The 27,144-nt window shown below is 42.6% G+C and overlaps 1 protein-coding gene across 1 annotated transcript; it reads right to left on the bottom strand.

Moving 5' to 3' along the window:
* Positions 1–72: 72 nt before the first annotated feature.
* Positions 73–25,978, bottom strand: LOC141116691 (low affinity immunoglobulin gamma Fc region receptor III-A-like). The gene is made up of 4 exons (XM_073609082.1): positions 25,830–25,978; positions 6,564–6,904; positions 6,211–6,480; positions 73–275 (listed from the first exon to the last, which is right to left on the bottom strand). The coding sequence occupies exons 1-4, from the start codon at positions 25,976–25,978 to the stop codon at positions 73–75; spliced, it is 963 nt and encodes a 320-aa protein (XP_073465183.1).
* Between the last annotated feature and the right edge of the window lie 1,166 nt (positions 25,979–27,144).

The raw sequence follows: 27,144 nt of genomic DNA, 5'->3' as shown, positions 1-27,144 counted from the left end.
GGTTGCAGCAGAAGAGTCAATAAAGGTCTCTGCTTCCATTGTGTTGTATCACCCTCTGACTCTCAAAGTACCTCATGCAGTGTCTGTAATTCTATTACAGCAAAAGATCTCCCACCTTAGTCCAGAAAGACATTTATCTTGCATGACTGTACTATTGACACAGCCACATTTAACAATTGAAAGGTGCACTGTTCTTAATGCCTCCACATTGTTACCAATACCAACTGATGGTGAACCACATGATTTCACTGCAGCAATAGCAGAAAAGGTGCTACCTAGTAAGGATATGAGTGATACACCATTAGTCAACCCTGATATGGTACTGTATGTAGATGGTTCTAGCGAAAAGAATCCTGATGACACATGTGCAATGGGATATGTTTCAGACTCATCCATACTTGAGGCTAAATCCTTACCAAAACACTATTCAGAACAAACGGCAGAACTTGTTGTTCTGATAAGGGCATGCATTCTAACCATCTATACAGACAGACAGTATGCCTTTTCCACAGAACATGTATTTGCACAACAATGGAAGAATAGGGGGAATGGTGACCTCTAGTGGAAAACCCATCTCACATACTGACTTTATACTAAAAAGTTACTTAATGCGATTCAGCTATCTAAACAGCTAGCCATCTGCAAATGTCAAGCACATACCACACATACTGACCCAGTATCGCAGGGAAAACAAAAAGCAGATAAAGCTGCAAAAAACAGCAGCTCAACAACAGATACTCTTACAAAATGAGGAAATACCATAGGTAGATTACACAGTCCTCAAAGACATGCAACATGTAGCACCACCTAGTGAAAAGAAATTATGGCAGACAAAAGGATGTAAATCTGTTGAAGACATTACATGTCTCCTGAAAACAAACCTGTATTACCAATCTCTGTTCAGATATGCTGCAGTGTTGACACATGTGTCAAGCGGGGGCATGGTAGCCTTGTTAGAAAAAGTATGCACGGCATATGGATTTACTAATTATTCAAAAACTTTTTGCTCTCAGTCTATCATATGTGCAAAACACAATGCCCAAGGTGGCATAAAACCACAAAAAGGGAAGTTTCCCATGCCACAAAATCTATTCCAACACATTTGCATGGATTTCACTGAACTAGACAAATGTGAAAGGAAGAAATATTGTTTGGTAATCATAGACGCCCTGACCAAATGGGTGGAGGTATTCCCTACAGGAAGTGCAGATGCACAGACTGTGGCCAAAGCATTACTAAGAGACATAATTCCTAGATTTGGAATCCCCGAAAAGATCTACAGTGATAATGAACCACACTTTGTAAATAAAACAATACAACATCTAACTGAAACTATGGGAATCCAAGTGAAATACCATTGTGCCTATCATCCCCAATCAGCTGGATTGGTGGAAAGACATAATGGCATTCTAAAAAGAAAATTGAGAAAAGCCATGAAAGAAACAGGAAAAAAATGAATGCATTGTCTACCATTAGCTGTAACTAGCATGCATATCACACCTACAAAAGAAGGGTTAAGCCCATTTGAAATGATATATGGTAGACCATATAAGATACCACTATTACCAAATGAAACTCCTAGTGAAGAATCTGAACGTACACTAGCAGAATACATGTCTAGATTGGTGAAACAAAAACATAATAATGATGTCTGTTCTGTTCCAGAAGGTCCAATTCAAGAAGAAGAGAAAGTGCATGTGGGAGATTGGGTCTTGATAAAAGTCATAAAGAAAAAGCATTGGCATTCCCCAAGGTGGGGGAGCCCTTTTCAAGTCCTTCTAACCACACCTACGGCAGTAAGTGTTGCAGAAAGGTCTACCTGGATTCACCAGTCCCATTGTAAAAAAGGTCCTACAGGGAGAGCAGGGTCAGCAGGCAACGGAACCCCAATAAGTCCGGCTACAAAGGGAGGTCTCACACAAGGTGGGATCTGTCTCAAACCAGTGAAGACTCCCTCACCCTGTCCCCTGGAGTTCCATAGCTAGTTAGGATAAAAGGCATAGTGATTGTCTTGGGAATACTGGTGACTCTAGGGGAGACGTCTATACGAGGGGGCAGAAACTGGAAAGTAGAAGAACCTCTAGAGTGGGCAAGTACTGGAAAGGTTTTGAACCTAACATTCATGGAAGGAGTAACCAGTACCATTTTATTTGATTTCTGCCAGGCTGTGGACTGTGGAGACATAACCAAAGCTAGTAAATGCTTATGGGCAGACAAATATGTTTGTTATCTCCCAGGGAGAACTGTGTGCTCAACATGGGACCAGGTTCTGTGGACCACGGCCCATCAAGATTGGGGGTATAATCTTCCACACATAGGTGGCCAAAAGGAAAGACTGACTATAACTAAAGCAGCCAATTCCCCCTGTACACATTCAAAAAATTGCAATCAACTATTAATTACTGTGGTGGAACCCAGGCCAACGGACCAGAGGCTGTATGCTATTGGTGCCTCGAAAACGGGTACAGACCCTACGGGTAAATTCTTCTTGGAAGTAGTAAAAAAATGACACTTATGATAATAGAAATAAACTTGAGGAAACTAAAAAGGGAGAAGAAAAGGGGGTAACCTAAAGGTAGAACATCTAGGAAAAATTGTCCGATCCACTAACCTTACTACTGAAGTAACAGTGCACTGGAGATGGGATATGCTGATAAAAACGATTGGTTAGAATGGTTGAGATACACGGTTAAAACTCTAAAAAAGGAAAACTGCTCGGTTTGTGCCGGAGCCAGACCACATTATGCAACGGTCCCTTTTCCTCTAGATAATAACACAGACCCAGAAGATTTGAAGTGTATGTTACGGTTGTATAAAAAGATTTATAAACTGGAAGCAAATTCTGCAGGTCACACATTGAATTTGATGTTCCCCCAGGTGCAGAAACCTCAGATACCTCCAGCGGTCACAGCCAATCCTGGTAACTTTACTTGTTTTGCACTCCCAGGGAATGAGAGTGGGATAGACTTGGGGTCATTGCCAGATGATTACTTTATGGAGAGGATTAACAAGGGCAATGGTGATTGGGTTGAACATGACACTCAGAGAGCTGATGTCTGTTGGGTGTGTGGGGATAAGAAGCTGCGAGATAAGATCCCAGCCAATGTCCAAGGAGATTGCGCTATGGTCCAGCTAGCTATGCCCCTGAAAATCCTGTCAGAACACCCACGGAGCAAAAATCACCGACGATACCAAAGGGACACCTCCCCTGAAGGATCATTTGACTCCCAGGTATACATAGACGAGATCGGAGTTCCACAGGGGGGTGCCGAATGAGTTTAAGGCCAGGAACCAAGTGGGAGCGGGGTTTGAGTCTCTGTTTTTCTGGTGGGTTGCTGTAAATAAAAATGTTGACTAGATTAATTACATTTATTACAACCAACAGCGATTTGTGAATTACACTAGAGATGCAGTAAAAGGCTTAGCTGAACAATTAGCCCCCACGTCACTAATGGCATGGCAAAATAGAATGGCTTTAGACATGGTCCTAGCTGAAAGAGGAGGGGTATGCAAAATGTTTGGTAGTCTGTTCTGTACTTTTATTCCCAACAATACAGCTCCTGGAGGGACCGTAACCAGAGCTCTGGAAGGACTAACAGCCCTATCGAATGAACTGGCAGAAAATTCAGGCATCAATGACTCATTCATGGACTGGCTTAAAGGTTGGTTCGGGAAATGGACTGAACTTTATCACCTCATGTATCACCTCTATTGCTGTGGCTTTCGCCATCTTGGTGACTTGTGGATGCTGCTGCATTCCCTGTATTCGAGGACTTTCACAAAAATTGATTGAAACCGCAGTCACAAGAACAAAGTATCAAGCACTTCCTGCCTCTGAGGAGACCTGTGTGGACATTGAAGCTCAACCTAATGGCATACAGTCCGAAAGTACATAAAACACAGAGACTATCATCGAAATGTGTTGAGATAAAATAGCCACACAAGAGGAGGAAATGTTGGAAAAGTTTTAATGTTTATTGTGTGTCTATTTTATCTAAAATGGAGACCGATTTTTAAAATGGCTTCTAAGGACACGTTGCTTTAACTTGTTTTTAATCTATTATTTCAACTAACTGCCTAAGGCCAGAAAATCACATGCTTTGCTATATAAGAGAATAGATTGTAAAAGTACATTGTGATTGGCAATAAAGCTGTTATGCGTCATGAGCCACCAGTGAACTTTTAGCCAATAAGATTCTGTCTGTTGATCTTATAAAAAGGTCACACATCCTGTGTCTGTATGACTTCTGCTTTTCTTCTCAGCATGTAAAGCGTCATCCATTTGCACCTGTGCATCTGAAATAAATCACCTTGCTTTCATAATAATGTGACTGATCTCGGGTGAAGAGATTTCCTGTCATAAATGGCTCATGAGGGTTAGAGAAGCACCTTCAATATTTTTATGTAAACATTCATTTTTATTATCACATCAGCACTGACATCGTTTTGGATTTGAAAATAAATAAATTACCAAACTAAATAACTAATAAGGAGTAGGAAGGACCATGATTATGAGGATAGACTCAGGAAATTAAAAGAAATTAATTTTTTTATATACTGAATTTTTCTTTTTTATGGTCAGCACTAAAGAAAATAATATTTAAACAAATGTTTCTATGTAGTAAGGTACTGTAGTGTGGCAAGTTGGGCAGGATTTCCCATTAGGCACTGTAGACATGTGCCTACAGGTGCCTTTCCTAGAAGGGCACCCGTCTGTACATGGCCGGATCTAGGGGGTGCTGGGATGGGCTGAGCCCCCCAGATTTCAGTTAGTTGTCACCCTCCCCAGGCCGCCCCAATGAACGATGCACCCACGCCCACTGCAAGTCCGGACAGGAGAATTGTCAGTGAAGAGAGAGATGGGAGGAGGTGTAGGCTTTCTGTGCTCCCCGCTCCTGTCAGTGGATTACACAGATCCTCTTAGATCACACAGTACACGACTTGATTCCCCGCCCCCTACACACATTTCCGGGAGAGGAGCAGTCATTGGAGGAGGTAGGGGGCGGGGAATCAAGCCATGTACCGTCCAATCTAAGAGGATCCTGTGTTATCTGCTGTATGGAGGAGCGCTGTTATCCCAGCTCTCTCCTCACTGACACTTCTCCTGTTTGGACTTGTATCAGGTGTGGGTACAATGTTCATGGGGGGGCGGCCTGAGGGGCACAGAGAGCCTTCCAACTCCTTACTACTCCTGTAAGATTGGAGGGGGGCTGTTAGTACTGTTAGTACTGGGAAGGGAAGGATAATGGGGGGTATTTGTGCTAGGAGGAGGAATGGGGGACAGACGTATGTATTAGGAGGTAGAATTGGTGAAGATTTGTGTTAGGAGGGGAGAATTGGGGAGCAGGGATTTGTGCTGGAAACGGTAATTTCGAGGGGTTTGTGCTAAGAGGACAGATTTAGGGGATTTGTGCTAGGTGTGGGGATTTGTGGGAGAGGATTTGTACTAGGAGGGGGGATTCGAAATGGGGAATTTTTGCATTTTTATTTGGGGAGCATTTTAACTTGCAGAAGGAATTTATGTTTGGGGTGAGCATGTTGATTAGTGCTGTTTTTTTTTTTTTGGGGGGGGGGGGGCACTTCAGAATTCTCTGCCTTTAGGCTTCTGAGCCAGTGGAAGAATAACACATGGAGGGGGTGAAGATTCAAGAAATGGGGGGTGATATGGGTGATAATTAAAGTAATTCCTAAGCTTCATGTTTTAATTAAATAATACACATGTTATACTTACCTGATCTGTAATAATCTCTCTCCTCCTCTTCTGGGGTCCCCTGCTGGCGCTCTCGGTTCCTCCTCCTCCCTTCTGAGTACCCCCACAACAAGCTGTGTGCTATGGAGGGGTTCATGTGATTACACCCCCACTGTCCATAGACACACACCCCACTCCCTCCTCACAGAATTTGATTGGCTGCAGCAGGAGCCAATGGCTGTCTCTGTGTCCTGTGATTGGAGGAAGAGAGGAGAGAGGACTGCTGGTGGGGTCAGTGCTAGATAGAGAGAGGTGACAGGTAAGTGTTTGGGGGAAGCACAGAAGGGAACGTTCTTTTACCTTAATGCCGAGAATGCAAATCTTTAGCCTTTACAACCACTTTTCTTCTTTTTATTTCTGCAACAAAGTCACTTCAAAGAACATATTTTTTATGGGAGTTCACCTTCCTCTGGATCTACTAATATTTCTAAGAATACAGTTTAGATAGGACATTCATTTACCTTTCACAGAGATAACGGATTCATCTGAGCGCACTATTCCATATGTACGATCGTTAGGTTGTATTTGTTTAGTACATTTGTACAGTCCAGACTGATTCATCATTATATTAGGAATATGGAACTCTGAGTCATATTTTGATGATTGTATCTCCTGATCATCCTTGTAAAATTTTGTGTTTATTTCATAAAAAAATCTCCGATGATGACATCTCAGAGTCAGGGGGTCTCCTTCATATATGACAGATGGAGGTCTCTGCAGGATGACATAATCTGAAATGTAATAAAATGATACTTTAGGTTGTTCTATTCACACCCAACAATCTGTAATGATGGAGATGAGATGGATGACTCACAATATGTAACATTTAGGAAGACGGGATCACTGATATCACCACCGATGGTCCGGCACTGGTAATCTCCACTGTACCGTTCTACTGAAGAAATAAAGATACAAAGTCTTTCTTGATCTCCAGGTATTGGTCTCTTATCTTTGTACCAGTGATAGGTCCGGGGCTCCTCTGGTACAGTAGATGGCACATCACATGTTAGAGTCACATCGTCACCTGGTAGTACATTCCCCCAGTTGGGTGTGAAGGTCACCACAGGTTTGATGGCCCCTCCTATAGAAGAAAAGAGATCACACAGAACAAATAGAGAGCACAGTGTGCAGCAAAACACAGAGAGGTGAAAACATCTTGTATGACAAAAAAAAACATTCTCTATAGAAATGGAATGTTTATAGTCCTGGGCACAGAGATTTTCCCACACGTTGGAAAATCTTTATTTTAAACAATGAAAACTACTCCCCTTAAAGTGATATTAAAGGCAGATTTTTTTTTTTAAATAACAAACATGTTATACTTACTTGCTCTGTGTAATGGTTTTGCACAGAGCAGCCCAGATAGTCCTCTTCTCAGGTCCCTCACAGGCACCCCTGGCCCCTCCCTCCTGCCAAGTGTCCCATAGCATGCCGCTGTTCTGTGTCCATTCACACATGTAGCACAGCTCTACCCCACCCCTACTCTCTCCTCACTGGCTCATTGGCTAGGACTGACTGTAAACAGGAGCCAATGGCTCAGCCAATAAGGCGGAAGAGACCTGGGAGAGCAGCTGCTCTCATGTACATCGCTGGATCAGGATAGAGTAAGTATTGTAGGTCTGGTGGGGGAGGGTAGGGGGGGCTGCTGCATGCTGAAGGTTTTTAAGTTCATGCATAGAAGGAATTAAGGTAAAAAACCTTGTGGGTTAACTTTCCTTGCCTGAGCCATTTCAAAAAAATAATAATTTTAGGCCTGAAGATTTTTTAAAACCCCTGAAACATGACATCATTTCTGAAAGCAGAATGTCTGGGCTGGGCTCAGCCCTTCCTTCTCTGAGCTGGCCGCTCAGCTTTTGGCTAATTGCCAGCTCTCCACAGCCACCTGTTGATGATATCCTGCTCATTAGTCCTGCCTACTTAAGCCGTCCAACCCAGATGATCTATCTCCTGCATTCCTTTTAAAGACTTGCTTGGCTGACAACCCTTCTGGCTCCAGATCCTGCTTGCTGTTTTACTACGCTCATCTCCGCCTCCCTCACATTTGGCTTGTCTGACTATTATTATTATTATTATTATACAGGATTTATATAGCGCCGACAGTTTACGCAGCGCTTTACAACATTAGGGCAGACAGTACAAGTACAATACAATTCAATACAGGAGGAATCAGAGGGCAATCAAAGGGTAATAGCTGTGGGGGATGAGCTAATGGAGAAAATAGTGCAGTTGTTAGATGGAGGCAGGATAGGATTTTCTGAAGAGGGACGTTTTCAGGGATCGCCTAAAGGTGGATACATTTGGAGACAGTCTGACGGATTGGGGTAGGGAATTCCAAAGGATGGGCAAGGCTCGGGAGAAGTCCTGGAGGCGGATATGGGAGGAGGCGATGAGGGAGCTAGAGAGCAGGAGGTCTTGGGAGGAACGGAGATGGCGATTAGGTTGGTATTTTGAGACTAGGTTAGTGATGTAGAGTTGTGGATGGCTTTGTAACTTATTGTTAGTATTTTGAATTTAATTCGTTGGGCGAGTGGCAGCCAATGGAGGAATTGGCAGAGAGAGGTAGCAGACACTGAGCGGTTTGTAAGGTGGATGAGTCTGGCAGCAGCATTCATGATGGACTGAAGGGGGGATAGTCTATTTAAAGGTGAGCCAATGAGGAGGGAGTTGCAGGCGAGAGATAACCAGGGAGTGAATCAGGAGCTTTGTGGTTTCATTGGTTAGAAAGGGACGTAGTTTAGAGATGTTGCAGAGGTTGGGGCGGAAAGCTTTGGAAAGTGATTGGATGTGGGGCCGAAAGAAGAGTTCAGAGTCCAGGATAACACCTAGTACCCTGACATGTGGGGATGGGTGCATGGTTGTGCCATTGCTCTTGACAGATAAGTCAGGGGAAGAGGCATGTGGGGGAGGAAATATTATAAGCTCGGTTTTGGACAAGTTGAGTTTGAGGAAGTGGTGTGGCATCCATACAGATATGTCGGTTAGTAAGTTAGTGATGCGTAAGGAGACTGATGGAGTGAGTTGAGGGGTGGAGAGATAGATTTGTGTGTCCTCAGCATAGAAATGATATTGAAAGCTGTGAGAGGCTATCAGCTGACCCAGGGAAGAGGTGTAGATTGAAAATAAAAGAGGTCCAAGAAAAGAACCTTGGGGGACCCCAACAGAGAAGGGAAGAGGAGTGGAGGAAGTAGAATTGTAAGTGACACTGAAGGTGCGTTGGGATAGGTAGGATGAGTGCCACTGAAGAGCACAGTCACGGAGACCGAGGGAGTGAAGTTTTTTTTAGGAGGAGGGGGTGGTCAACTGTGGTAAAGACAGCTGAAAGATCCTGAAGTAGGAGTACAGAATAGTGTCCGTTGGTATTTGCAGTTAGTAGATCATTTGTAAGTTTTAAAAGAGCAGTTTCTGTGGAGTGTTGAGGGCGAAATCCAGATTGAAGGGGATCAAGAAGGTTGTTTTTAATGAGGTGGTCACTCAGTTGGTTGTAAACCAGGCGCTCAAGTAGTTTAGAGGAAAAGGGGAGCAAGGAGATAGGGCATAGGTTGTTAAGATTGGTAGGGTCCAAGGATGGCTTTTTAAGTATGGGAGTGACCAGTGCATGTTTTAGAGCATCGGGGAAGATGCCAGAGGTGAGGGAGAGATTGAAGATGTGGGTTAGAGAGTGTAGGATGGGGTCAGAGGGCGACCGTAGCATTTGAGAGGGAATAGGGTCCAGGGGACAGGTGGTTAGGTGGGCGATAGAAAGGAGTTTAGCAACTTCATCTGTAGTAGCAGATTTGAATAGGGGGAGTGTCAGTTGTACCTGTTGACATGGGGTCTTAGCTAGGGGAGATACCTGTAGAGTGAAGATTTCATCACAGATTGTATCAATCTTGTTTTTGAAGTGATTAGCAATCTCCTGGGCAGTGAGTAAGTCAGTGGGTGGAGGCGGTGGAGGACAAAGTAGAGAGTTGAAGGTAGAGAAGAGTTTACGGGGACTGGATGAGAAGGTGTTAATAAGAGTTGTAAAATAGGTTTGCTTGGCAGTGTGGAGGAAAGAATAGTATTTTTGGAGGGCAGATTTGTATTGGTTGAAGTCTTTGAGAGACTTAGTCTTGTGCCACAGACGCTCAAGAGCGCGACTACGTTTTTTGAGAATTTTAGTGTCATATGTTTGCCAGGGTTGTAGGGGTCGAGGCCTGATTCTGCGTGTAGTGAGGGGAGCGAGCTTGTCCATGGTGGAGGACAGAGATTTATTGTAGATGGACGTGGCTTGGTTGGGGCAGTACAGGGGAGAGATTTTGTCATAGAGGTGGTCAGTAGCAGAATAGAGGAGAGAGGAGTTGAAGTTGCGAAAGTTTCTACGGGTGATGGTTAGGCGATTGGAGGGAAAGGTGGTGGAAGACAGAGGGAGAGAGAAACTAATAAGGTGATGGTCAGAGAGAGGAAAAGGATTGTTTGAGAAGTTGCATGGAGTGCATAGGTAGGAGAATACAAGGTCAAGGGTGTTACCATCAGAGTGAGTAGAAGCCTGTACCCATTGTTTTAGGTCAAATGAAGAGGTTAGACTAAGAAGTTTAGAAGTAGCAGGAGTGTTTGTATTAGCAGGGATGTTGAAATCACCGAGAAGGATTGTGGGAATTTCCGAAGAGAGAAAGTAGGGTAGCCAGGCAGAGAACTCATCAAGGAAAGTCGATAATGGTCCAGGGGGCCGGTAGATCACAGCAATTCTTAGGGAAGTAGGAGAGAATAGATGTACACACCTCCCTTGCATCCATTAGGCCTAGGGGAGTGAGTCCAGTGAAGGCCACCCTGGGAGATGGAAGCAGGAGAAGGGATGTCATGTTCGTGGAGGCAGGTTTCGGTGAGAGCAAGTAGATTAAAGGAATTAGTGACAAAGAGGTCATGAACAGCAGTGAGTTTGTTGCAGACAGAGCGGGCGTTCCAGAGGGCGCAGGAGAGAGGGAGGCTGGCTTTAGGAAGAAGAGGAATGGAGACTAAATTGCATAGATTGTGACTACTGTCAGAGGGTGTAGGGTGATGGTGATGGGTGTATAGGGTACAGTTAAATAAGGGAGGCCCAGGGTTTGGGGAAATATCTCCAGCGATTAGGAGAAGCAGAAGAGTAAGGGAGGTAGTACGAGAATGTGATTTGTATGAGGGGACATGCTTCAGTATCCTGGGGGGTTTGTTAGCAAGTGGGCTTAGAGTTAGAAAGAGGTGATAAGTGCAGTAATAGGGGGAGGGGAGAAGTGAGGGTGATATGTACAGATTGTGGGGTGGAGCAGAGGGGTGAAGAAAAGAGAGTTTGAGGAGAGAGGCAGCAATTGTGAAAAGGAGGAGAGGTAAAGAGTGCATGTTTCAGAGAGGAAGGTGAGATAATTTGAAACTGGGTCACCTGCAGTCTTTTGTAGTTTGCTTTGTGCAAATCGCTGAAGTGCAAGAGCAGAAATGCCACTTATTTAAAGAACCCCACTTCTTTGGAAGAACCCCTGTATGTGCAGCCCCCTGTATGTGTTCCCCCGTAATGAAAGCCTTGTTATATACTATGTTGGGTGTGGATGGAATCTGGCAATTAATCAAAAAGGAGGTGATATAAAGGCACACAGCTAGCAGAGCAAAGCTTTCACATCACAATCAAATTGCATGAGGACCAAGAGACCAAAATTGTAAAGATAAGGGAGCCCATAATTTAGGTAAGACGTAATAGCTAAATAAACATTGAAATAATGTGAACATGGCTACAGATGGAGTTGAAACTGTGGTGACAAACAGATTTACCAAATATATATGTAAGCAGTCAGTCAATTTTCAGTTTGCAGGACATGGGGGTATAAACGCAGATTACCAAATATATATGTAAGCAGTCAGTCAATTTTCAGTTTGCAGGACATGGGGGTATAAACGCAGATTACCAAATATATATGTAAGCAGTCAGTCAATTTTCAGTTTGCAGGACATGGGGGCATAAACACAACAAAGCTCTTAATTCACTCGCTGGTCATCTCTTGCTTCGACTACTGCAACTCCCTTTTCATTGGCTTAACGTCTGGTCTACAGCCGACTGAGCGTCCACCTCGCTGATAATAGACTACTGTCAGGGCTGGGATCAGCCATTCCTTCTCTGAGCTGGCCACTCAGCTGTTGGCTAATTGCCAGTTCCTATCTCTCCACAGCCACGCACCTGTTGATGATATCCTGCTTGTCAGTCCTGCCTACTTAAGCCGTCCAGCCCAGAGGATCTCTGCCCTCACCTTGGTCAACATCACAGAGACTATCTCCTGTGTTCCTGTTAAAGACTTGCTTGGCTGACATCCCTTCTGGCTCCAGATTCTGCTTGCTGTTTTACTACGCTCATCTCCGGCTCCCTGACGTTTGGCTTGTCTGACTATCCATTCCAGTTCCTGAACTCTGGCTATGTTTTGACTATGTTTACTCTGTTTACCTTTTTTTATATTATTAAACAAGTGTGATTTAACTGTACTTCTGTCTCAGTCTGATTCATAGTTTCTGACACAGAGATCCTGAAGAATAAAATGGTGGTAGTTTCATGTTTTATGTCATGCATTCTTAGCATAAGCAATATATTACCCAGTTTTTGGTAAAATACAAAAGATGAGGTTGCTTCGAATGAAGATAGCTACCCAACCTATCAAACCTTAAAATGATTGTAAAGGTAATTTTTTTTTTTTTTTAAATAACAAAACATCTCTATACTTACCTGCTCTGTGCAATGGCCCTCAAATTAGGTCAGGTAAGTAAAAGGGGGGGTGGGGGGAGGCTGACACCTAAACATTTTTTTACCTTAATGCAAGGAATGCTTTAAGGTAAAACATGCTTAGACTTTACAACCACTTTAAAGAATAGGTTACCCTAACATTTCATATTCCTGATATGTGTCTGCTGTACCATCATGGTCAGTTCCCTAGCTGTACTGGGAACCAGTGACAGTTGGTGGTATATCTTTTGGGGGGAGGCCAAACAATGCACTCACCACCACCCCCCCGGTTGGTCATCCAGCCCCGCACTTACCCCATCTATGTCGCGAGCAGCGCTTCCTCTGGGTGGCAAGCGGACACTTCCACTGCGTCTCCTCCTCCTAATAGGCAGCCAATAGGATCGCTTCTCCTCTCAGCCAATTGGGTGACGGGTCTCAGGACCCAAACCAAAAAAGTCCTGTGAGCCACAATGGTCCAATGCCCAAAGTACACCAATACTCAGCTGCGAGCGTAGATCACATTTCATATACCGTGCACGCTAATAATGATGGAGAATATGCGCTGCGCTAGAGTGAATCCAATATACTGTATTATCTCTGGAGTGTGAGATGTATATAAAAAATCAATTTTATGAATAAACAACCAATAAATAAATGCAAATTCAGATCTGGTATATAAGTGAATGAATACCAAAAAACAATTATAGTGAATCCATACAAATCATATAAAGTGCAATGTGCATAGAAATTATTATTATTATTATTATACAGGATTTATATAGCGCCGACAGTTTACGCAGCGCTTTACAACATTAGGGCAGACAGTACAAGTACAATACAATTCAATACAAGAGGAATCAGAGGGCCCTGCTCATTAGAGCTTACAATCTAGGAGGGAGGGTCAAGTTATACAAAAGGGTAATAGCTGTGGGGGATGAGCTAATGGAGAAAATAGTGCAGTTGTTAGATGAAGGCAGGATAGGCTTCTCTGAAGAGGAAAGTTTTCAGGGATCGCCTAAAAGTGGATAAATTTGGAGACAATCTGACAGATTGGGGTAGGGAATTCCAGAGGATGGGCGAGGCTCGGGAGAAGTCCTGGAGGCGGATATGGGAGGAGGTGATGAGGGAGCTAGAGAGCAGGAGGTCTTGGGAGGAACGGAGATGGCGATTAGGTTGGTATTTTGAGACTAGGTTAGTGATGTAGCTGGGGGCAGAGTTGTGGATGGCTTTGTAACTTATTGTTAGTATTTTGAATTAAATTTGTTGGGCGAGTGGTAGCCAATGGAGGGATTGGCAGAGAGGGGTAGCAGACACTGAGCAGTTTGTAAGGTGGATGAGTCTGGCAGCAGCATTCATGATGGACTAAAGGGGGGATAGTCTATTTAAAGGTAAGCCAATGAGGAGTGAGTTGCAGTAGTCAAGGCGAGAGATAACCAGGGAGTGAATCAGGAGCTTTGTGGTTTCATTGGTTAGAAAGGGATGTAGTTTAGAGATGTTGCGGAGGTTGAGGCAGCAAGCTTTGGAAAGTGATTGGATGTGGGGCTGAAAGGAGAGTTCAGAATCCAGGATAACACCTAGCACCCTGACATGTGGGGATGGGTGGATGGTTTTGCCATTGCTCTTGACAGAGAAGTCAGGGGAAGAGGCACGTGGGGGGGGGGAATATTATAAGCTCGGTTTTGGACAAGTTGAGTTTGAGGAAGTGGTGTGACATCCATACAGATATGTCGGTTAGTAAGTTAGTGATGCGTGAAGAGACTGATGGAGTGAGTTGAGGGGTGGAGAGATAGATTTGTGTGTCGTCAGCATAGAAATGATATTGAAAGCCATGAGAGGCTATCAGCTGACCCAGGGAAGAGGTGTGTGTGTTGAAAATAAAAGAGGTCCAAGAACAGAACCTTGGGGGACCCCGACAGAGAAGGGAAGAGGAGTGGAGGAAGTAGAATTGTAAGTGACACTGAAGGTGCGTTGGGATAGGTAGGATGAGTGCCACTGAAGAGCACAGTCATGGAGACCGAGGGAGTAAAGTTTTTTGAGGAGGAGGGGGTGGTCAACCGTGTCAAAGGCAGCTGAAAGATCCAGAAGTAGGAGTACAGAATAGTGTCCATTGGATTTGCAGTTAGTAGGTCATTTGTGAGTTTTAAAAGAGCAGTTTCTGTGGAGTGTTGAGGGCGAGATCCAGATTGAAGGGGATCAAGAAGGTTGTTTTTAATGAGGTGGTGACTCAGTTGGTTGTAAACCAGGTGTTCAAGGAGTTTAGAGGAAAAGGGGAGCAAGGAGATAGGGCATAGGTTGTTAAGATTGGTAGGGTCCAAAGATGGCTTTTTGAGTATGGGGGTGACCAGTACATGTTTTAGAGCATCTGGGAAGATGCCAGAGGTGAGGGAGAGATTGAAGATGTGGGTTAGAGAGTGTAGGATGGGGTCAGAGGGTGACCGTAGCATTTGAGTGGGAATAGGGTCCAGGGGACAGGTGGTTAGGTGGGCGATAGAAAGGAGTTTAGCAACTTCATCTGTAGTAGCAGATTTGAATAGGGGGAGTGTCAGTTGTACCTGTTGACATGGGGTCTTAGCTGGGGGAGTTACCTGTAGAATGGAGATTTCATCACGGATTGTATCAGTCTTGTTTTTGAAGTGATTAGCGACTTCCTGGGCAGTGAGTAAGTCAGTGGGTGGAGGCGGTGGAGAAAAAAGTAGAGAGTTGAAGGTAGAGAAGAGTTTTGATTGGTATTGGATGAGAAGGTGTTAATAAGAGTTGTAAAATAGGTTTGCTTGGCAGTGTGGAGGAAAGAATAGTATTTTTGGAGAGCAGATTTGTATTGGTTGAAGTCTTTGAGAGACTTAGTCTTGTGCCACAGACGCTCAAGAGCGCGACTACGTTTTTTGAGAATTTTAGTGTCATCTGTTTGCCAGGGTTGTAGGGGTCGAGGCCTGATTCTGCGTGTAGTAAGGGGAGCGAGCTTGTCCAGGGTGGAGGACAGAGATTTATTGTAGATGGACGTGGCTTGGTTGGGGCAGGACAGGGGAGAGATTTTGTCATAGAGGTGGTCAGTAGCAGAATAGAGGAGAGAGGAGTTGAAGTTGCGAAAGTTTCTACGGGTGATGGTTAGGCGATTGGAGGGAAAGGTGGTGGAAGACAGAGGGAGAGAGAAACTAATAAGGTGATGGTCGGAGAGAGGAAAAGGATTGTTTGAGAAGTTGCATGGAGTGCATAGGTAGGAGAATACAAGGTCAAGGGTGTTACCATCAGAGTGAGTAGAAGCCTGTACCCATTGTTTTAGGTCAAATGAAGAGGTTAGACTAAGAAGTTTAGAAGTAGCAGGAGTGTTTGTATTAGCAGGGATGTTGAAATCACAGAGAAAGATTGTGGGAATTTCCGAAGAGAGAAAGTAGGGTAGCCAGGCAGAGAACTCATCAAGGAAAGTCGATAATGGTCCAGGGGGCTGGTAGATCACAGCAATTCTTAGGGAAGAAGGAGAGAATAGACGTATACAGTGGGCTTCGAATGATGAGAGGGAAAAAGAGAGAGATCGGTGAATAACCTGGAAGGTGCTCCGGGGGGATAGGAGGAATCCCACTCCACTTCCATTGCATCCATTAGGCCTAGGGGAGTGAGTCCAGTGAAGGCCACCCTGGGAGAGGGAAGCAGGAGAAGGGGTGTCATATTCGTGGAGCCAGGTTTCGGTGAGAGCAAGTAGATTGAAGGAATTAGTGACAAAGAGGTCATGAACAGCAGTGAGTTTGTTGTAGACAGAGCGGGCATTCCAGAGGGCGCAGGAGAAAGGGAGGCTGGTGTTGGGAAGAAGAGGAATGGAGACTAAATTGTGTAGATTGCGACTACTGCCAGAGGGTGTAGGGTTATGGTGATGGGTGTGTTGGGCACAGTTAAATAAGGGAGGCCCAGGGTTTGGGGAAATATCTCCAGCGATTAGGAGAAGCAGAAAAGTGAGGGAGGTAATATGAGAATATGATTTGTATGAGGGGACATGCTTCAGTATCCTGGGGGGTATGTTAGCAAGTGGGCTTAGAGTTAGAAAGAGGTGATGAGTGCAGTAATAGGGGAAGGGGAGAAGTGAGGGTGATATGTACAGATTGTGGGGTGGAGCAGAGGGATTTAGAAAAGAGAGCTTGAGGAGAGAGGCAGCAATTGTTAAAAGGAAGAGAGGTAAAGAGTGCATGTTTCAGAGAGGAAGGTGAGATAATTTGAAACTGGGTCACCTGCAGTCTTTTGTAGTTTGCTTTGTGCAAATCGCTGAAGTGCAAGAGCAGAAGTGCCACTTATTTAAAGAAACCCACTTCTTTGGAAGAACCCCTGTATGTGTTCCCCCGTAAAGAAAGCCTTGTTATATACTGTGTTGGGTGTGGATGGAATCTGGCAATTAATCAATTAGGAGGGCATATTAGGAACACAGCAAGCAGGGGATAACTTTCACACCACAATCAAACTGCAAGGGGACTAAAAGGCCAAAATTGTAAAGATAAGGGAACCCATAATTTAGGTAAGACTTAATGGCTAAATAAACATTGAAATAATGTGAGCATGGCTACAGATGTAGTTGAGACAGCGGTGACAAACAGATTTACCAAAAATGTATATAAGCGGTCAGTCAATTTTCAGTTTGAAATAAATAAATACATTTCAGAAATAAATATATTATATATATATATATATATATATATATATATATATATATATATATATATATATATATATATATATATATATATATATATATATATATATATATATATATATATATATACTATATTGCCGAATATATAAGTGCATAAACAATTTTATAAGTGCTTAGTGCTTTATAATGACCATGAAGGATATCCTAATACATGATCCCAAAGTGATATGTGAAAAGTCCTTAAAACAAGATCCAATTAGTGCATATAAACAGTGTCCATATATGCTGTAATCCAACATGCTCATAACTCTCCAGTGCTGCAAACCATGCTCCGGTGCACTTCAGTGGCCCCCCTAGGTTAATGTGCTCACCTCGTGTGACCCAGCTGCTACACTGAGTCCAAACACGCTTTGGAGCTACCCCCGGGCTCAGCAATGATTTACCAGTCGTTAATCTCCAGCTTGGTTCAATGCAGCTCTGTGGAAATGAACAAAAGAGAAACTATATAGTGTGATACTGTTAGGAAAGTTTATTGAAAAAATATCACTCCCCACTAGGGATGAGCTTCGAGTTCGGGTCGAACTCATGTTCGACTCGAACATCGGCTGTTCGCCAGTTCGCCAAACAGCGAACAATTTGGGGTGTTCTTTTCCTGTGGCCTGCCAGGTTGCGTGCTCGGATAAGGATTGCAGCATATATGGACACTGTTTATACGCACTAATTGGATGCTGTTATAAGGGACTTTTCACATATCACTTTGGGATCATGTATTAGGATATCCTTCATGGTCATTATAAAGCACTAAGCACTTATAAAATTGTTTATGCACTTATATATTCGGCAATATAGTATATATATATATATATATTTATTTCTATTCACATTGCAATTTATATGATTTATTTTGTATGGATTCACTATAATTGTTTTCTGGTATTCATTCACTTATATACCAGATTTGAATTTACAGGGTCTCAGGACCCATTTCCTGATTGGTCGGGAGGTGAATCAGGAATACTATAACGAATAGTAATTTGCATTCTAAAAAAAAACCCTGATTGGAATCCATGCGTTTAGCGCCCTGCATGTAGATTAGGGGCTGGGCACATGGATTAGAGGGGCAGCGCCCCTGTACCCTGTATGGATGGGCCGCCACTGCTGGAAACTCAGCCTGCTCTGGGTTAGGAGGTGACGTCACATCCGGCTGAACACATGACGAGTCTCTGGAGAGGACGGCGGAGCGGTTTCTGTACACACACAGAGGATGATTGGGCCGGTTGAGCTGACTGTGGATGCATACAGGCCGATCGAGTTGATGCTGGTCTGGGCACTTTTAAATGTAAGCGCATTAAACTGGATGTGTTTTTAATGGAAATGTTTTTAATAAACATACTGCACAATCATTTTAAAATTTCTTTTTCAGGGTATTTGGCAATACATATTGGATGTGAGAAATTATGTGTTGAAAGTGAGTGTGGAGATCGTACTAGATGGAGTATTTATCCTATTTGTTCCTGTGGGCATGATTGGCTGTATTGGTCTTTATGACCATCGGGATCTGGTGATCTCTATTACTACACGTGGTGGAGCACCGTTTGTTTGGGAGTGGAAACGTTTTTCATACCCAATACACACTCTGCGGTGGATGGGATTAGGTGACTCATTGGAGTAACACAAGGATTGCACAGAAGAACTTTCTGTGTTTCTTTTAAATTAATTTATTTTAATTAAAATTTTTATTATTAAAAATAAAAAAATTCAATTCTTTTCAGCATGGACATTGTATTGTTATAACACAAACACAGGGATTGAAGTGTTTTGGGCATTTTTTGTATTTCTGTGTGTTTAACATTTCACGTTGTTGGAGAAAATTTATATTATTTTAAATTTGGTTGATCCAACTAAAGTAGATGTTTAGCACAAATGTTGAAAATGTTATGATTTTTTTGGCCTTAAAGGGATTAGTTCCTTACTTTACCGATTCACTCTACCCATGAATAATGTGCCGAAAAATATTGATCTCACCCCAGTGTGCATGGCGATATGTAATGATTGTAGTGCAATTGCCATTTCCATGTATAGGTGCCCCCAATAAATACCTTTATGTTTCCATGTGTGTGTGGTGTTTTTTTTGGAGGGGTTGTACTGTAGGTGCCCGGTGTCATTTTGAAACCATTGTCACTGAGATAGGAAGTGAGGGGATACCTAAAATTTTGAGAGGAAAGTGAGGAAAGGCTACTTTCTGGTGACAACCATCTAAACAAGAATTCCCCTACTGGGGGAGATTTCCTCTCACTTCCTGTTATGTCTACGGGACAAGGGGAAAAAGCTCTCCAATGAGACTCAGACGGCAGGAAAAAGATAGAGATTTAAACCCTTCCCTACCTATCCAAAAAAAATAAGATTATGGCTTCAGATTTACTTTATTGTATTACTTCCTTTATAAAATTCTAGAGGAAAAAATAAATATATCATTCTAAACACTGGATGGATCATTAACATTGTTGCCTTTTTCTGGTCTATTTTGGTCTTGTTCACACATATCTGAAAGCTGACAACTCCCTTTCTCTTAACGTGGAAATAAAGTGTTTTAAACACAAATTTCTAGAAAGAAGGCTTTTATGGCAGAACAGACTCTGTGGGGTTGATTAATTGAAACTGGAGAGTGCAAAGTCTGGTGCAGCTGTGCATAGTAGCCAATCAGCTTCTAACTTCAGCTTCTTTGATAAAACTTTGACAAAAAAAAAAATTGGAAGTTGATTGGTTTCTATGCAGAGTTGCACCAGATTTTGCACTCTCCAGTTTTAGTAAATGAACCACATTGAGGTTTCTAGGATCGGATGTTAGGGAAATGTAGTTATTTTTGGCTCCTCTGTAATCTGTGGAGAAATTGTTGATTGTTTGGGGCTGTTCTGTGTTTCAAAGGCTGCAGGTTTGATTGTTCATCCCTGTATTCCGGAGGATTCTAGAATCTTAGTGGAATGGAAAATCAAAAGAGCAGTCTGAATATTTATTAGGTGGTCGAAGAGTGCACAAATAGTTGGAGGGCCTGGAGCAGCCCTTTTCTAAGCCATGTTCTAGTCCTGGTTCTAGTCCTGGGTCTAGACCTACAGAAGGAGTCCTGAGCCTGAGGGGCTCTGCCCCTTTTGGCCAATTGCTGGAATTTTGCTGCATTTTCTAGAGCTAATCAAGGGATTCTACCTAAGGATCTGGTCTGGAGAGCTCACTGAAGAGTGCTGGGTGGAAGTTGAAAGGGTCTAGCTATCCTGTGGCATTGTGACAATTAACCTCTCCCTCACAGAAGGTTGTCCGGTGGAGGCAGGAAGGAGGCATCTGGTGATCCTTTCACACTATGAGTACTGATCTAAGCTCAGAGTCTTAGTGACTGTATGCTGTATTCCTTTTGGTGGGAGTGCAGTGGTAGCTCTAACTGAGCTCTTTTTTTGCGCCTGCAATAAGACTATTCAGAGAGGCTTAGCAAAGTGAAGTGTCCTCCTGCTATCATTCAGTGTTTCTGGAGTATCTCATATCACCTTACTCACAAAAAGACATCCCTAGACTGTTGTAATGAACCGGTGTGAATGAACTGTTGTTGTGTGTCTGGCTGCTTATGCACTTGGGAAAGAACTCTGTAAATAACAATGGCTCCTGTGGGGGTAGTGCTACATGTCTTTTCTTTCATATAAGATTATTTTTGCAATTGTCTTCTGATTGTACGATGAGCCACATATGCTATAGCTGCCGGCAGTGATCAAATGAAAAAAACCCTGACAGGCTGGTTGATCGATAGATCAACTTCTGATAACCAGCCTCCTCATAGATAGATCAAAATTCAGCCAGTTCTTGCTGAACCAGTTGGCTTAACTCATATGCACATGACTGGGAGTTACATCATCCCAGGCAGCTTACCAAGATGACTGAACCTTAGGGATAACCAGGTGAAGATATTTGCTATGGTGAAGGAGCGAAGAGGGAGATCACAGACCTCAAATCGGTGGGGGGGCTGCCTCGGTAGTATGCCGATCATAGAAAGAAGCATCTTGCACATTATGGCCAATTCCCACCCACCACAATGTGGTTCAACTTTAAGCAAACACCACCCTGGTCTATGTATGTAATAATGATCGGTTTTTATCAAGCAGTACTAGTTGTATCCCTCAAAAAATGTTGCCAGAAAAAAAGGCTTTTTCTTATCTTTGACTGGAGACAGACACCTTGGCATTATACATCTACAAACCTAAATAAAGAGACACAAGCCACAGAAAGACTTCTTATAGTTATAGCTAAAGCTCTCACCTATGGATAAGTAAAAATTGTCTAGTAGTACCACAGTTTGCTTACAGGACCAACAGGCCCAAATACAAAGACACAAGCCACAGGACGTCTTGTCAAAAAAGAAAACAAAATTGTGTCCATAAAAAATAAATAAAAAAAAAACACTTGATAAGATTAGTTCTACTACTAGTCTAAGCTGGCCTTATATGTTAAAAGGATCCCCCACAACTGTGCCCATCTTCCCACATCATTTGGATGTCTTGTTTTCTAGGTCTCCTATTGACTTCAAAGCATTCAAAAATCAAATTCCTTAGAAACTCTATCAAATTTGAACTTTAAAAAATTTTGCTGAATTTAAGTTCAACCCAAATTAAAATCTCAGCACTATGGGCCTTTCCAGCAAGCATTTCTGTGAACAAACAAACGTTTAATTTCAATTGTGTGCAAATTTTGGCTAACCTGCGCCGATTTTGAAAAGACTTCTAGAAAATGGTAATCAATGACCCGAACCCCTTCACATAGATTACTCAGAGAACTTTAGGCTCACATGGATATTTTTTATATTATTAGTGATATTTATGGTATCAGTTTTAGTTCTGTACTCACCAGATTTTCCCATGTTTAAAGCTGAAAATAAAAAATGCACTATTTAGAAAATATTATGCACAGTACATGTCATTATGTGTTTCAGTCATTTTGTTCTCTTCCAATTTCAGTGAAAATGTGTACAATTCTAACAAGAATATTGTTATGATCCCGATTTTCTCAAGTCAAAAGAACATTGGAACTGTCACTCTTCACAAATACACATGGAAAAACTAAAGCATGGCTTGGTGAGGTTGAATTAAGCAATCAGACCTTATGTGTAGGTACACACAATAGTGTAGGCATCAACTGCCCTCATATTCACCCCATAAGCCCCCTTATAACAGTGATTGGACATGTTAATTTACCCTTCAGATCCTTCCATGCTTCCATCGTAACCTTCTTACTAAGACTCGTCTTTTATGCCTTATGCATCCACCATCCAAACAACCACCATCACTTTTATGAAGCTCTTTTTTTATCATCGACTTCCTCTTCACCCTTGTTCGGTTCAAATCAAACAGCTATCAGACTTTGAATTATGTATTCTCCTTGTCCCTAAACCAGGCACCCTCATTCTCACCCTTATGGAGGGATCAGACCCCCACCCCTCAAAAGCTGTATAAGCTGAGGGATGGAGATACAAGGCTGGGATGTACTAGGAAAGTATAACATGAGACAAGGAATACTCAGCAGAAGAATGAGGACACATACCCCTGTGAATGGGAGCCTTCCAGCCTGTGTGACAAGACCACGAACAGAGCTTACAATCAATACTTATAAAGTAGCACTAGTCAACAGATACAAATATAATAACAGTATCTTATGTAGAGCCTCCAACAGGTTCATAGAAATTAGATGATTTGTGTATTGCACATAATCTCAAAGAAAAGACACTCAACCAGTACTCAGATAATGTAAAGAATAAAAACCGTTCTACTTACACAGGAACACGACGGCAAGGAAGACAGACATGGTATCTGGGACTTGAAAGTTGTGACGGTCTTTCTGAGAATCAAAAGTTTTCACCGTCTTCTCACTTCCTGAGTGTTATTTATAGACATTTTACCAGAGTTAAAATATATAACTATATAATAACTATAGCCAATCAGGTGTCATTTCTGGCTAATTTGATATGATAGTCTAAACAAAACTCATATTACATTTTAGGGTGTACAATGCTGGCCTTGTACCGGGTAGAGTTGGGCCGAAAACCTCCTTGTTCGGTTCACACCAGAACTCCCAAACAGAGAAAAAGTTCTGACCCGAACAGCAAACCCTATTAAAGTCTATGGGACCCGAACTTGAAAAATCAAAAGTCCCCATTTTGAAGGCTTATATGCATGTAATTGGCCATAAAAAGGGGTATGGGGGTCTGGGTACTGCCCTGAGGGACATGTATCAAAGCAATTTTTTTTTTTTTTAAATATTGTTTTTTTCAGGAGAAATGATTTTAGTGATGCTTAAAGTGCAACAATAAAACAAAAAATTCCTTTAAAAATTGTGCCTGGAGGTGTCCCCTTAGTCTGCATCTGTACCATGTATAGAACCTGCTGGAGCAAAAATGAAGTTTCTAAAGAAAAAAAATGCATGAAATTACATTTAAATTGCCAACAATACAATACCATTGCAGGTAATATAAAAATGTAAAAAAAAAAAAAAAAAAAAAGTTGTCAATTACGACGACGCCGCCACCGCTGGACCCGAAAAAGAAAGAAATAAAATGCTTTGCTGTCAACTAAGCCAAACCGCCTGGCTTGCCGTTTGACAGTTTTTATATAGGTAAGGGCGAGGCCACCTGGTGACGTCATCTGGTGGCACCGCCCCCTTGTGACATCACCAACCCAGCATGCTCCGGTCCTTGACATCACAAAGGGGGGGTGCCACCCAACCCCCCATGTTGAATTCACGTAGCCTGGAATGGTTCAGGAGGGGGTACTCGCTTGTCCCCCCTTCTCCTGGCCTGCCAGGCTGCGTGCTCGGATAGGGGGTCTGGTATGGACTCCGGGGGGGGGGCTTATGCATTTTTTTTTTTTAAATGGCACGAGGTTCCCCTTAAAATCTATACCAGACTGAAAAGCCTGGTATGAACTGTGGGGGACCCCCAAGCCATTTTTGTTTTAACATTTTAATTGCCAGCAATTATTTATTTTTTTAATTCAGATGTCAGCAGGGAAGCCCATTGACAGCTGATGACTCATCGCTTTCAAAGCATCAAAGCTTTTCCCAATCAGGGCTCAGAATGCACTGTGCAGCACACAGTGTATTGAAAGGTGTTCGGCGGGGCGAACACCCGCCAAACGCCCTGCAAATTTGGGTGTTCGCACAACGGGCGAACAGGCGGTGTTCGGGCCGAACTTTTGCTCGGCCTGAACTGTTCGCTTAACTCCAGTACTCAGTAGATGTACCAATAAGAATAAAAGCAAGCACCCATTGAGGGGAGATTTACCAATCAGAATAGTAAACATTCCATTCTATCCCCTTTCACTCCTCCCCCAGCTTCCAAATAAAAGGTTTTCTAGAGAGGTGAGGTGTGAGAAGCTGGGCCAGCATAGATAGTACCTGACATTTCAAGAAGAGGGAGAGCTATGATGTGCAATGAGCATGATTTTAGGTTGCATTATTGCTTATCTTCCTCATAATGTCATTGCCATCCTCACTTCATAGGTGCATTTTCCAGCTAAGCTGGTGGCACTCTGTATGTATGAAATACACAAATTATCACACATTCCAGCCGGTTCCCTAACTAGTTGGACTACATTTACTAACTTCACATTTATGCAATCAAATTTTTTAACACCCCAGCTGGTAGGGATGAGGTGAGTTACTTTTGCAAAGCACTTTTGCAGTTTTTCAACAAAGTTACACATTTTCCTAAAATTTTCTAAGCAAAAACTGTCAATTATGTTCATTTTGATGCTTAAGTGAAAGCTGAATTTTCCTGAAAATATTTTAGAGGGTGTTTTTGGGGAGGTGATGTTTGGGCGTTTTTTACATTGATCACATATTGTCACATATTGTCACATATTGTCAGTCTAAATTTGTTTTAAAATAAGGGAAATAAGGGGCCAGTTTTGATGCAGGAATAAGTTCAGCAATTGCTGTCATTGACAGTTAAAGGGTTAAGGCTCACTTTGACTGCATGTTTTCCATTATAGAATTGTGCTAAACTAAAAAAAGAGAGCAAGAAAATTTCAAAAAAATGAAAGAAAGGAAGTCCAAATGTGATAAAACAGTACCTCAGAAATAAATACAGCGTCCGTCACAAGAAAGGGTAAGTGATCCTTAGTGAATGCCTTCACCTTACACAATGCTTGCTTAACAGCTTGTTTTGACCTCCTATTACAGAAGGTCAATTTCGCTTGTGGCTCAAAACCCAGCCAGGGCCTCTATCCATCCAAAGGGACTTAGGTTGAAGTAAGAAAATCTGCCAGGGAGACTCAGTCGTGGCGGATTTCCTTACTTCAACCTAAGTCCCTTCGGATGGATAGAGGCTTTTTGATACAAGTCACTTTGACTGGAACAGCATCTGGATTTGCCTGACAAGCTTCAGCTATTAAGAGCTGTAAACAGCAATCTTGTTATCAGTTGCCCTCTAGGGGCCACAGGAAGCATTACAAGCCATTGTATGTCACCTTAGACTCAGCTTCAGTGTGGGTTGATGGCACCTTCAGGCCAGAGGTCAAATTGAACTCTAGAAACCCACACACCTGTAGAAGGATCGTGTCTTCTCCTCAGCATGTGACGTGGTCTATTCATACCTGAACACGTCTTCAAATTCATTTTTAAAATGTGCCATTAAGCACTCACTTTACTCCACTAGCTTGCCTCTTCACACTGTATCTTTATCTGTATTCTGCCTGAAGGCACAGAGGGAAGCCACCATACTTTACTTTGCAAGGCCTTGCACACTGTGACCAACAGACTTAGTTGCTAGGAGGGTTCTGTACCACAACAGGCTCCAACATGGAAACCCTGCCACTAAGTGAGGTGTATGAAGTACTAAGCTACCATCACTGCCAGAACCTCCATGACCAGCCATCGTCACCACTTCCTCTGCCAGTTGGCTGCTTTTGCTTCTTTTTACACTCTTCTCACACCATTAAAATGATTTTACCATTTACTCTTTTACTGCTTAACTCTTTTACTGCTTTTAACTGCTTAACGATGGTTTTAACTGTTTCCCTGTTCTTTTGAATATAGCATGACTACACATCTCTGTAATGCCCTTCTCCCCATTTCAAGCAAATGACACAAGGCAACTTCTTCTTTGAAAAAGAACTCAGTTAACAATCAATTTGCAGAATACAGTTGAGGTACTACTTTATTACACAAAATTCCTTTACATTTATGATTATACTTATTTATACTTTCAACTGATTATACTTTACATTTGGCTGCACGGTGGCCTGTCTGTGCTGTTTCCCTAGTGGTGCTGCCCATACCTTAAACTTAGGAAAGTCCTCAAACACCCGGTTGCCCATAAGTTGTTCCCGATAAAGGGTTATGCTGCCAGTAGAATGGTTTACATTGCACTTAGGTCCTGAATGTTCTGCTCCCACACCAGACTGCGAGGAGGTGCCACACACATACAGGGGAAGATATGTCAGACAATTACATAAACCCCACAAAATAAGTGCCACTCATGGCCATCATCCGGGTTGTATACTCGGAAAGCAAGCAAAGAATGATTTTGGACTGTACAGGTCACGCAAGGAGTAATCTATTTGTAATATAAAATCATACAACTTATTAAATAACAAATCTTAAAAAAAAAATCATACAATACATATATTTTTGCCGTTAAAAGCAATACTAGTGCTGATACATTTCACTGTGTATAATCATACACTAGAAGAGAATGCTGGTAAGGTGAGTCTTCATATGCCAACGCGTTTCACCAGATTCTGTTTCATCAGGGCTTATGAAGACATTACAGCACTTATCTAAGAGAAAACCATAACATGCATATAGTATTCATACTGTATATATCAATATTCAATGTATTTATGTATTCACTGTGTGGGACCCACCTCAGGCACAGAGAAACACCAGCACCATCACTCCCTGGGCAGAAGCTGGAACATCTTAGGGACCCTACCAACTACACTTCTGCCATGGATCACTAAAATAAGTTAGATATATAATTTGTCCCCTCAAGATGTATTGCATGGCGACATTGCCTATTTTACTAATACCCTCATATAT

Source organism: Aquarana catesbeiana, linkage group LG13, assembly GCF_042186555.1.
Source record: "Aquarana catesbeiana isolate 2022-GZ linkage group LG13, ASM4218655v1, whole genome shotgun sequence".
Classification (NCBI taxonomy): domain Eukaryota; kingdom Metazoa; phylum Chordata; class Amphibia; order Anura; family Ranidae; genus Aquarana; species Aquarana catesbeiana.
This window is presented reverse-complemented; position numbering and strand designations above follow the sequence as displayed.

Coding starts and splice junctions, on each gene's coding strand:
- LOC141116691 (XM_073609082.1), bottom strand. CDS start 25,978: ATGGCTGGTCATGGAGGTTCTGGCAGTGATGGTAGCTTAGTACTTCAT. Junction 6,481..6,563: donor CTTCCTAAATGTTACATATT/GTGAGTCATCCA, acceptor ATTACATTTCAG/ATTATGTCATCCTGCAGAGA. Junction 276..6,210: donor ATCCGTTATCTCTGTGAAAG/GTAAATGAATGT, acceptor TATCCTTACTAG/GTAGCACCTTTTCTGCTATT.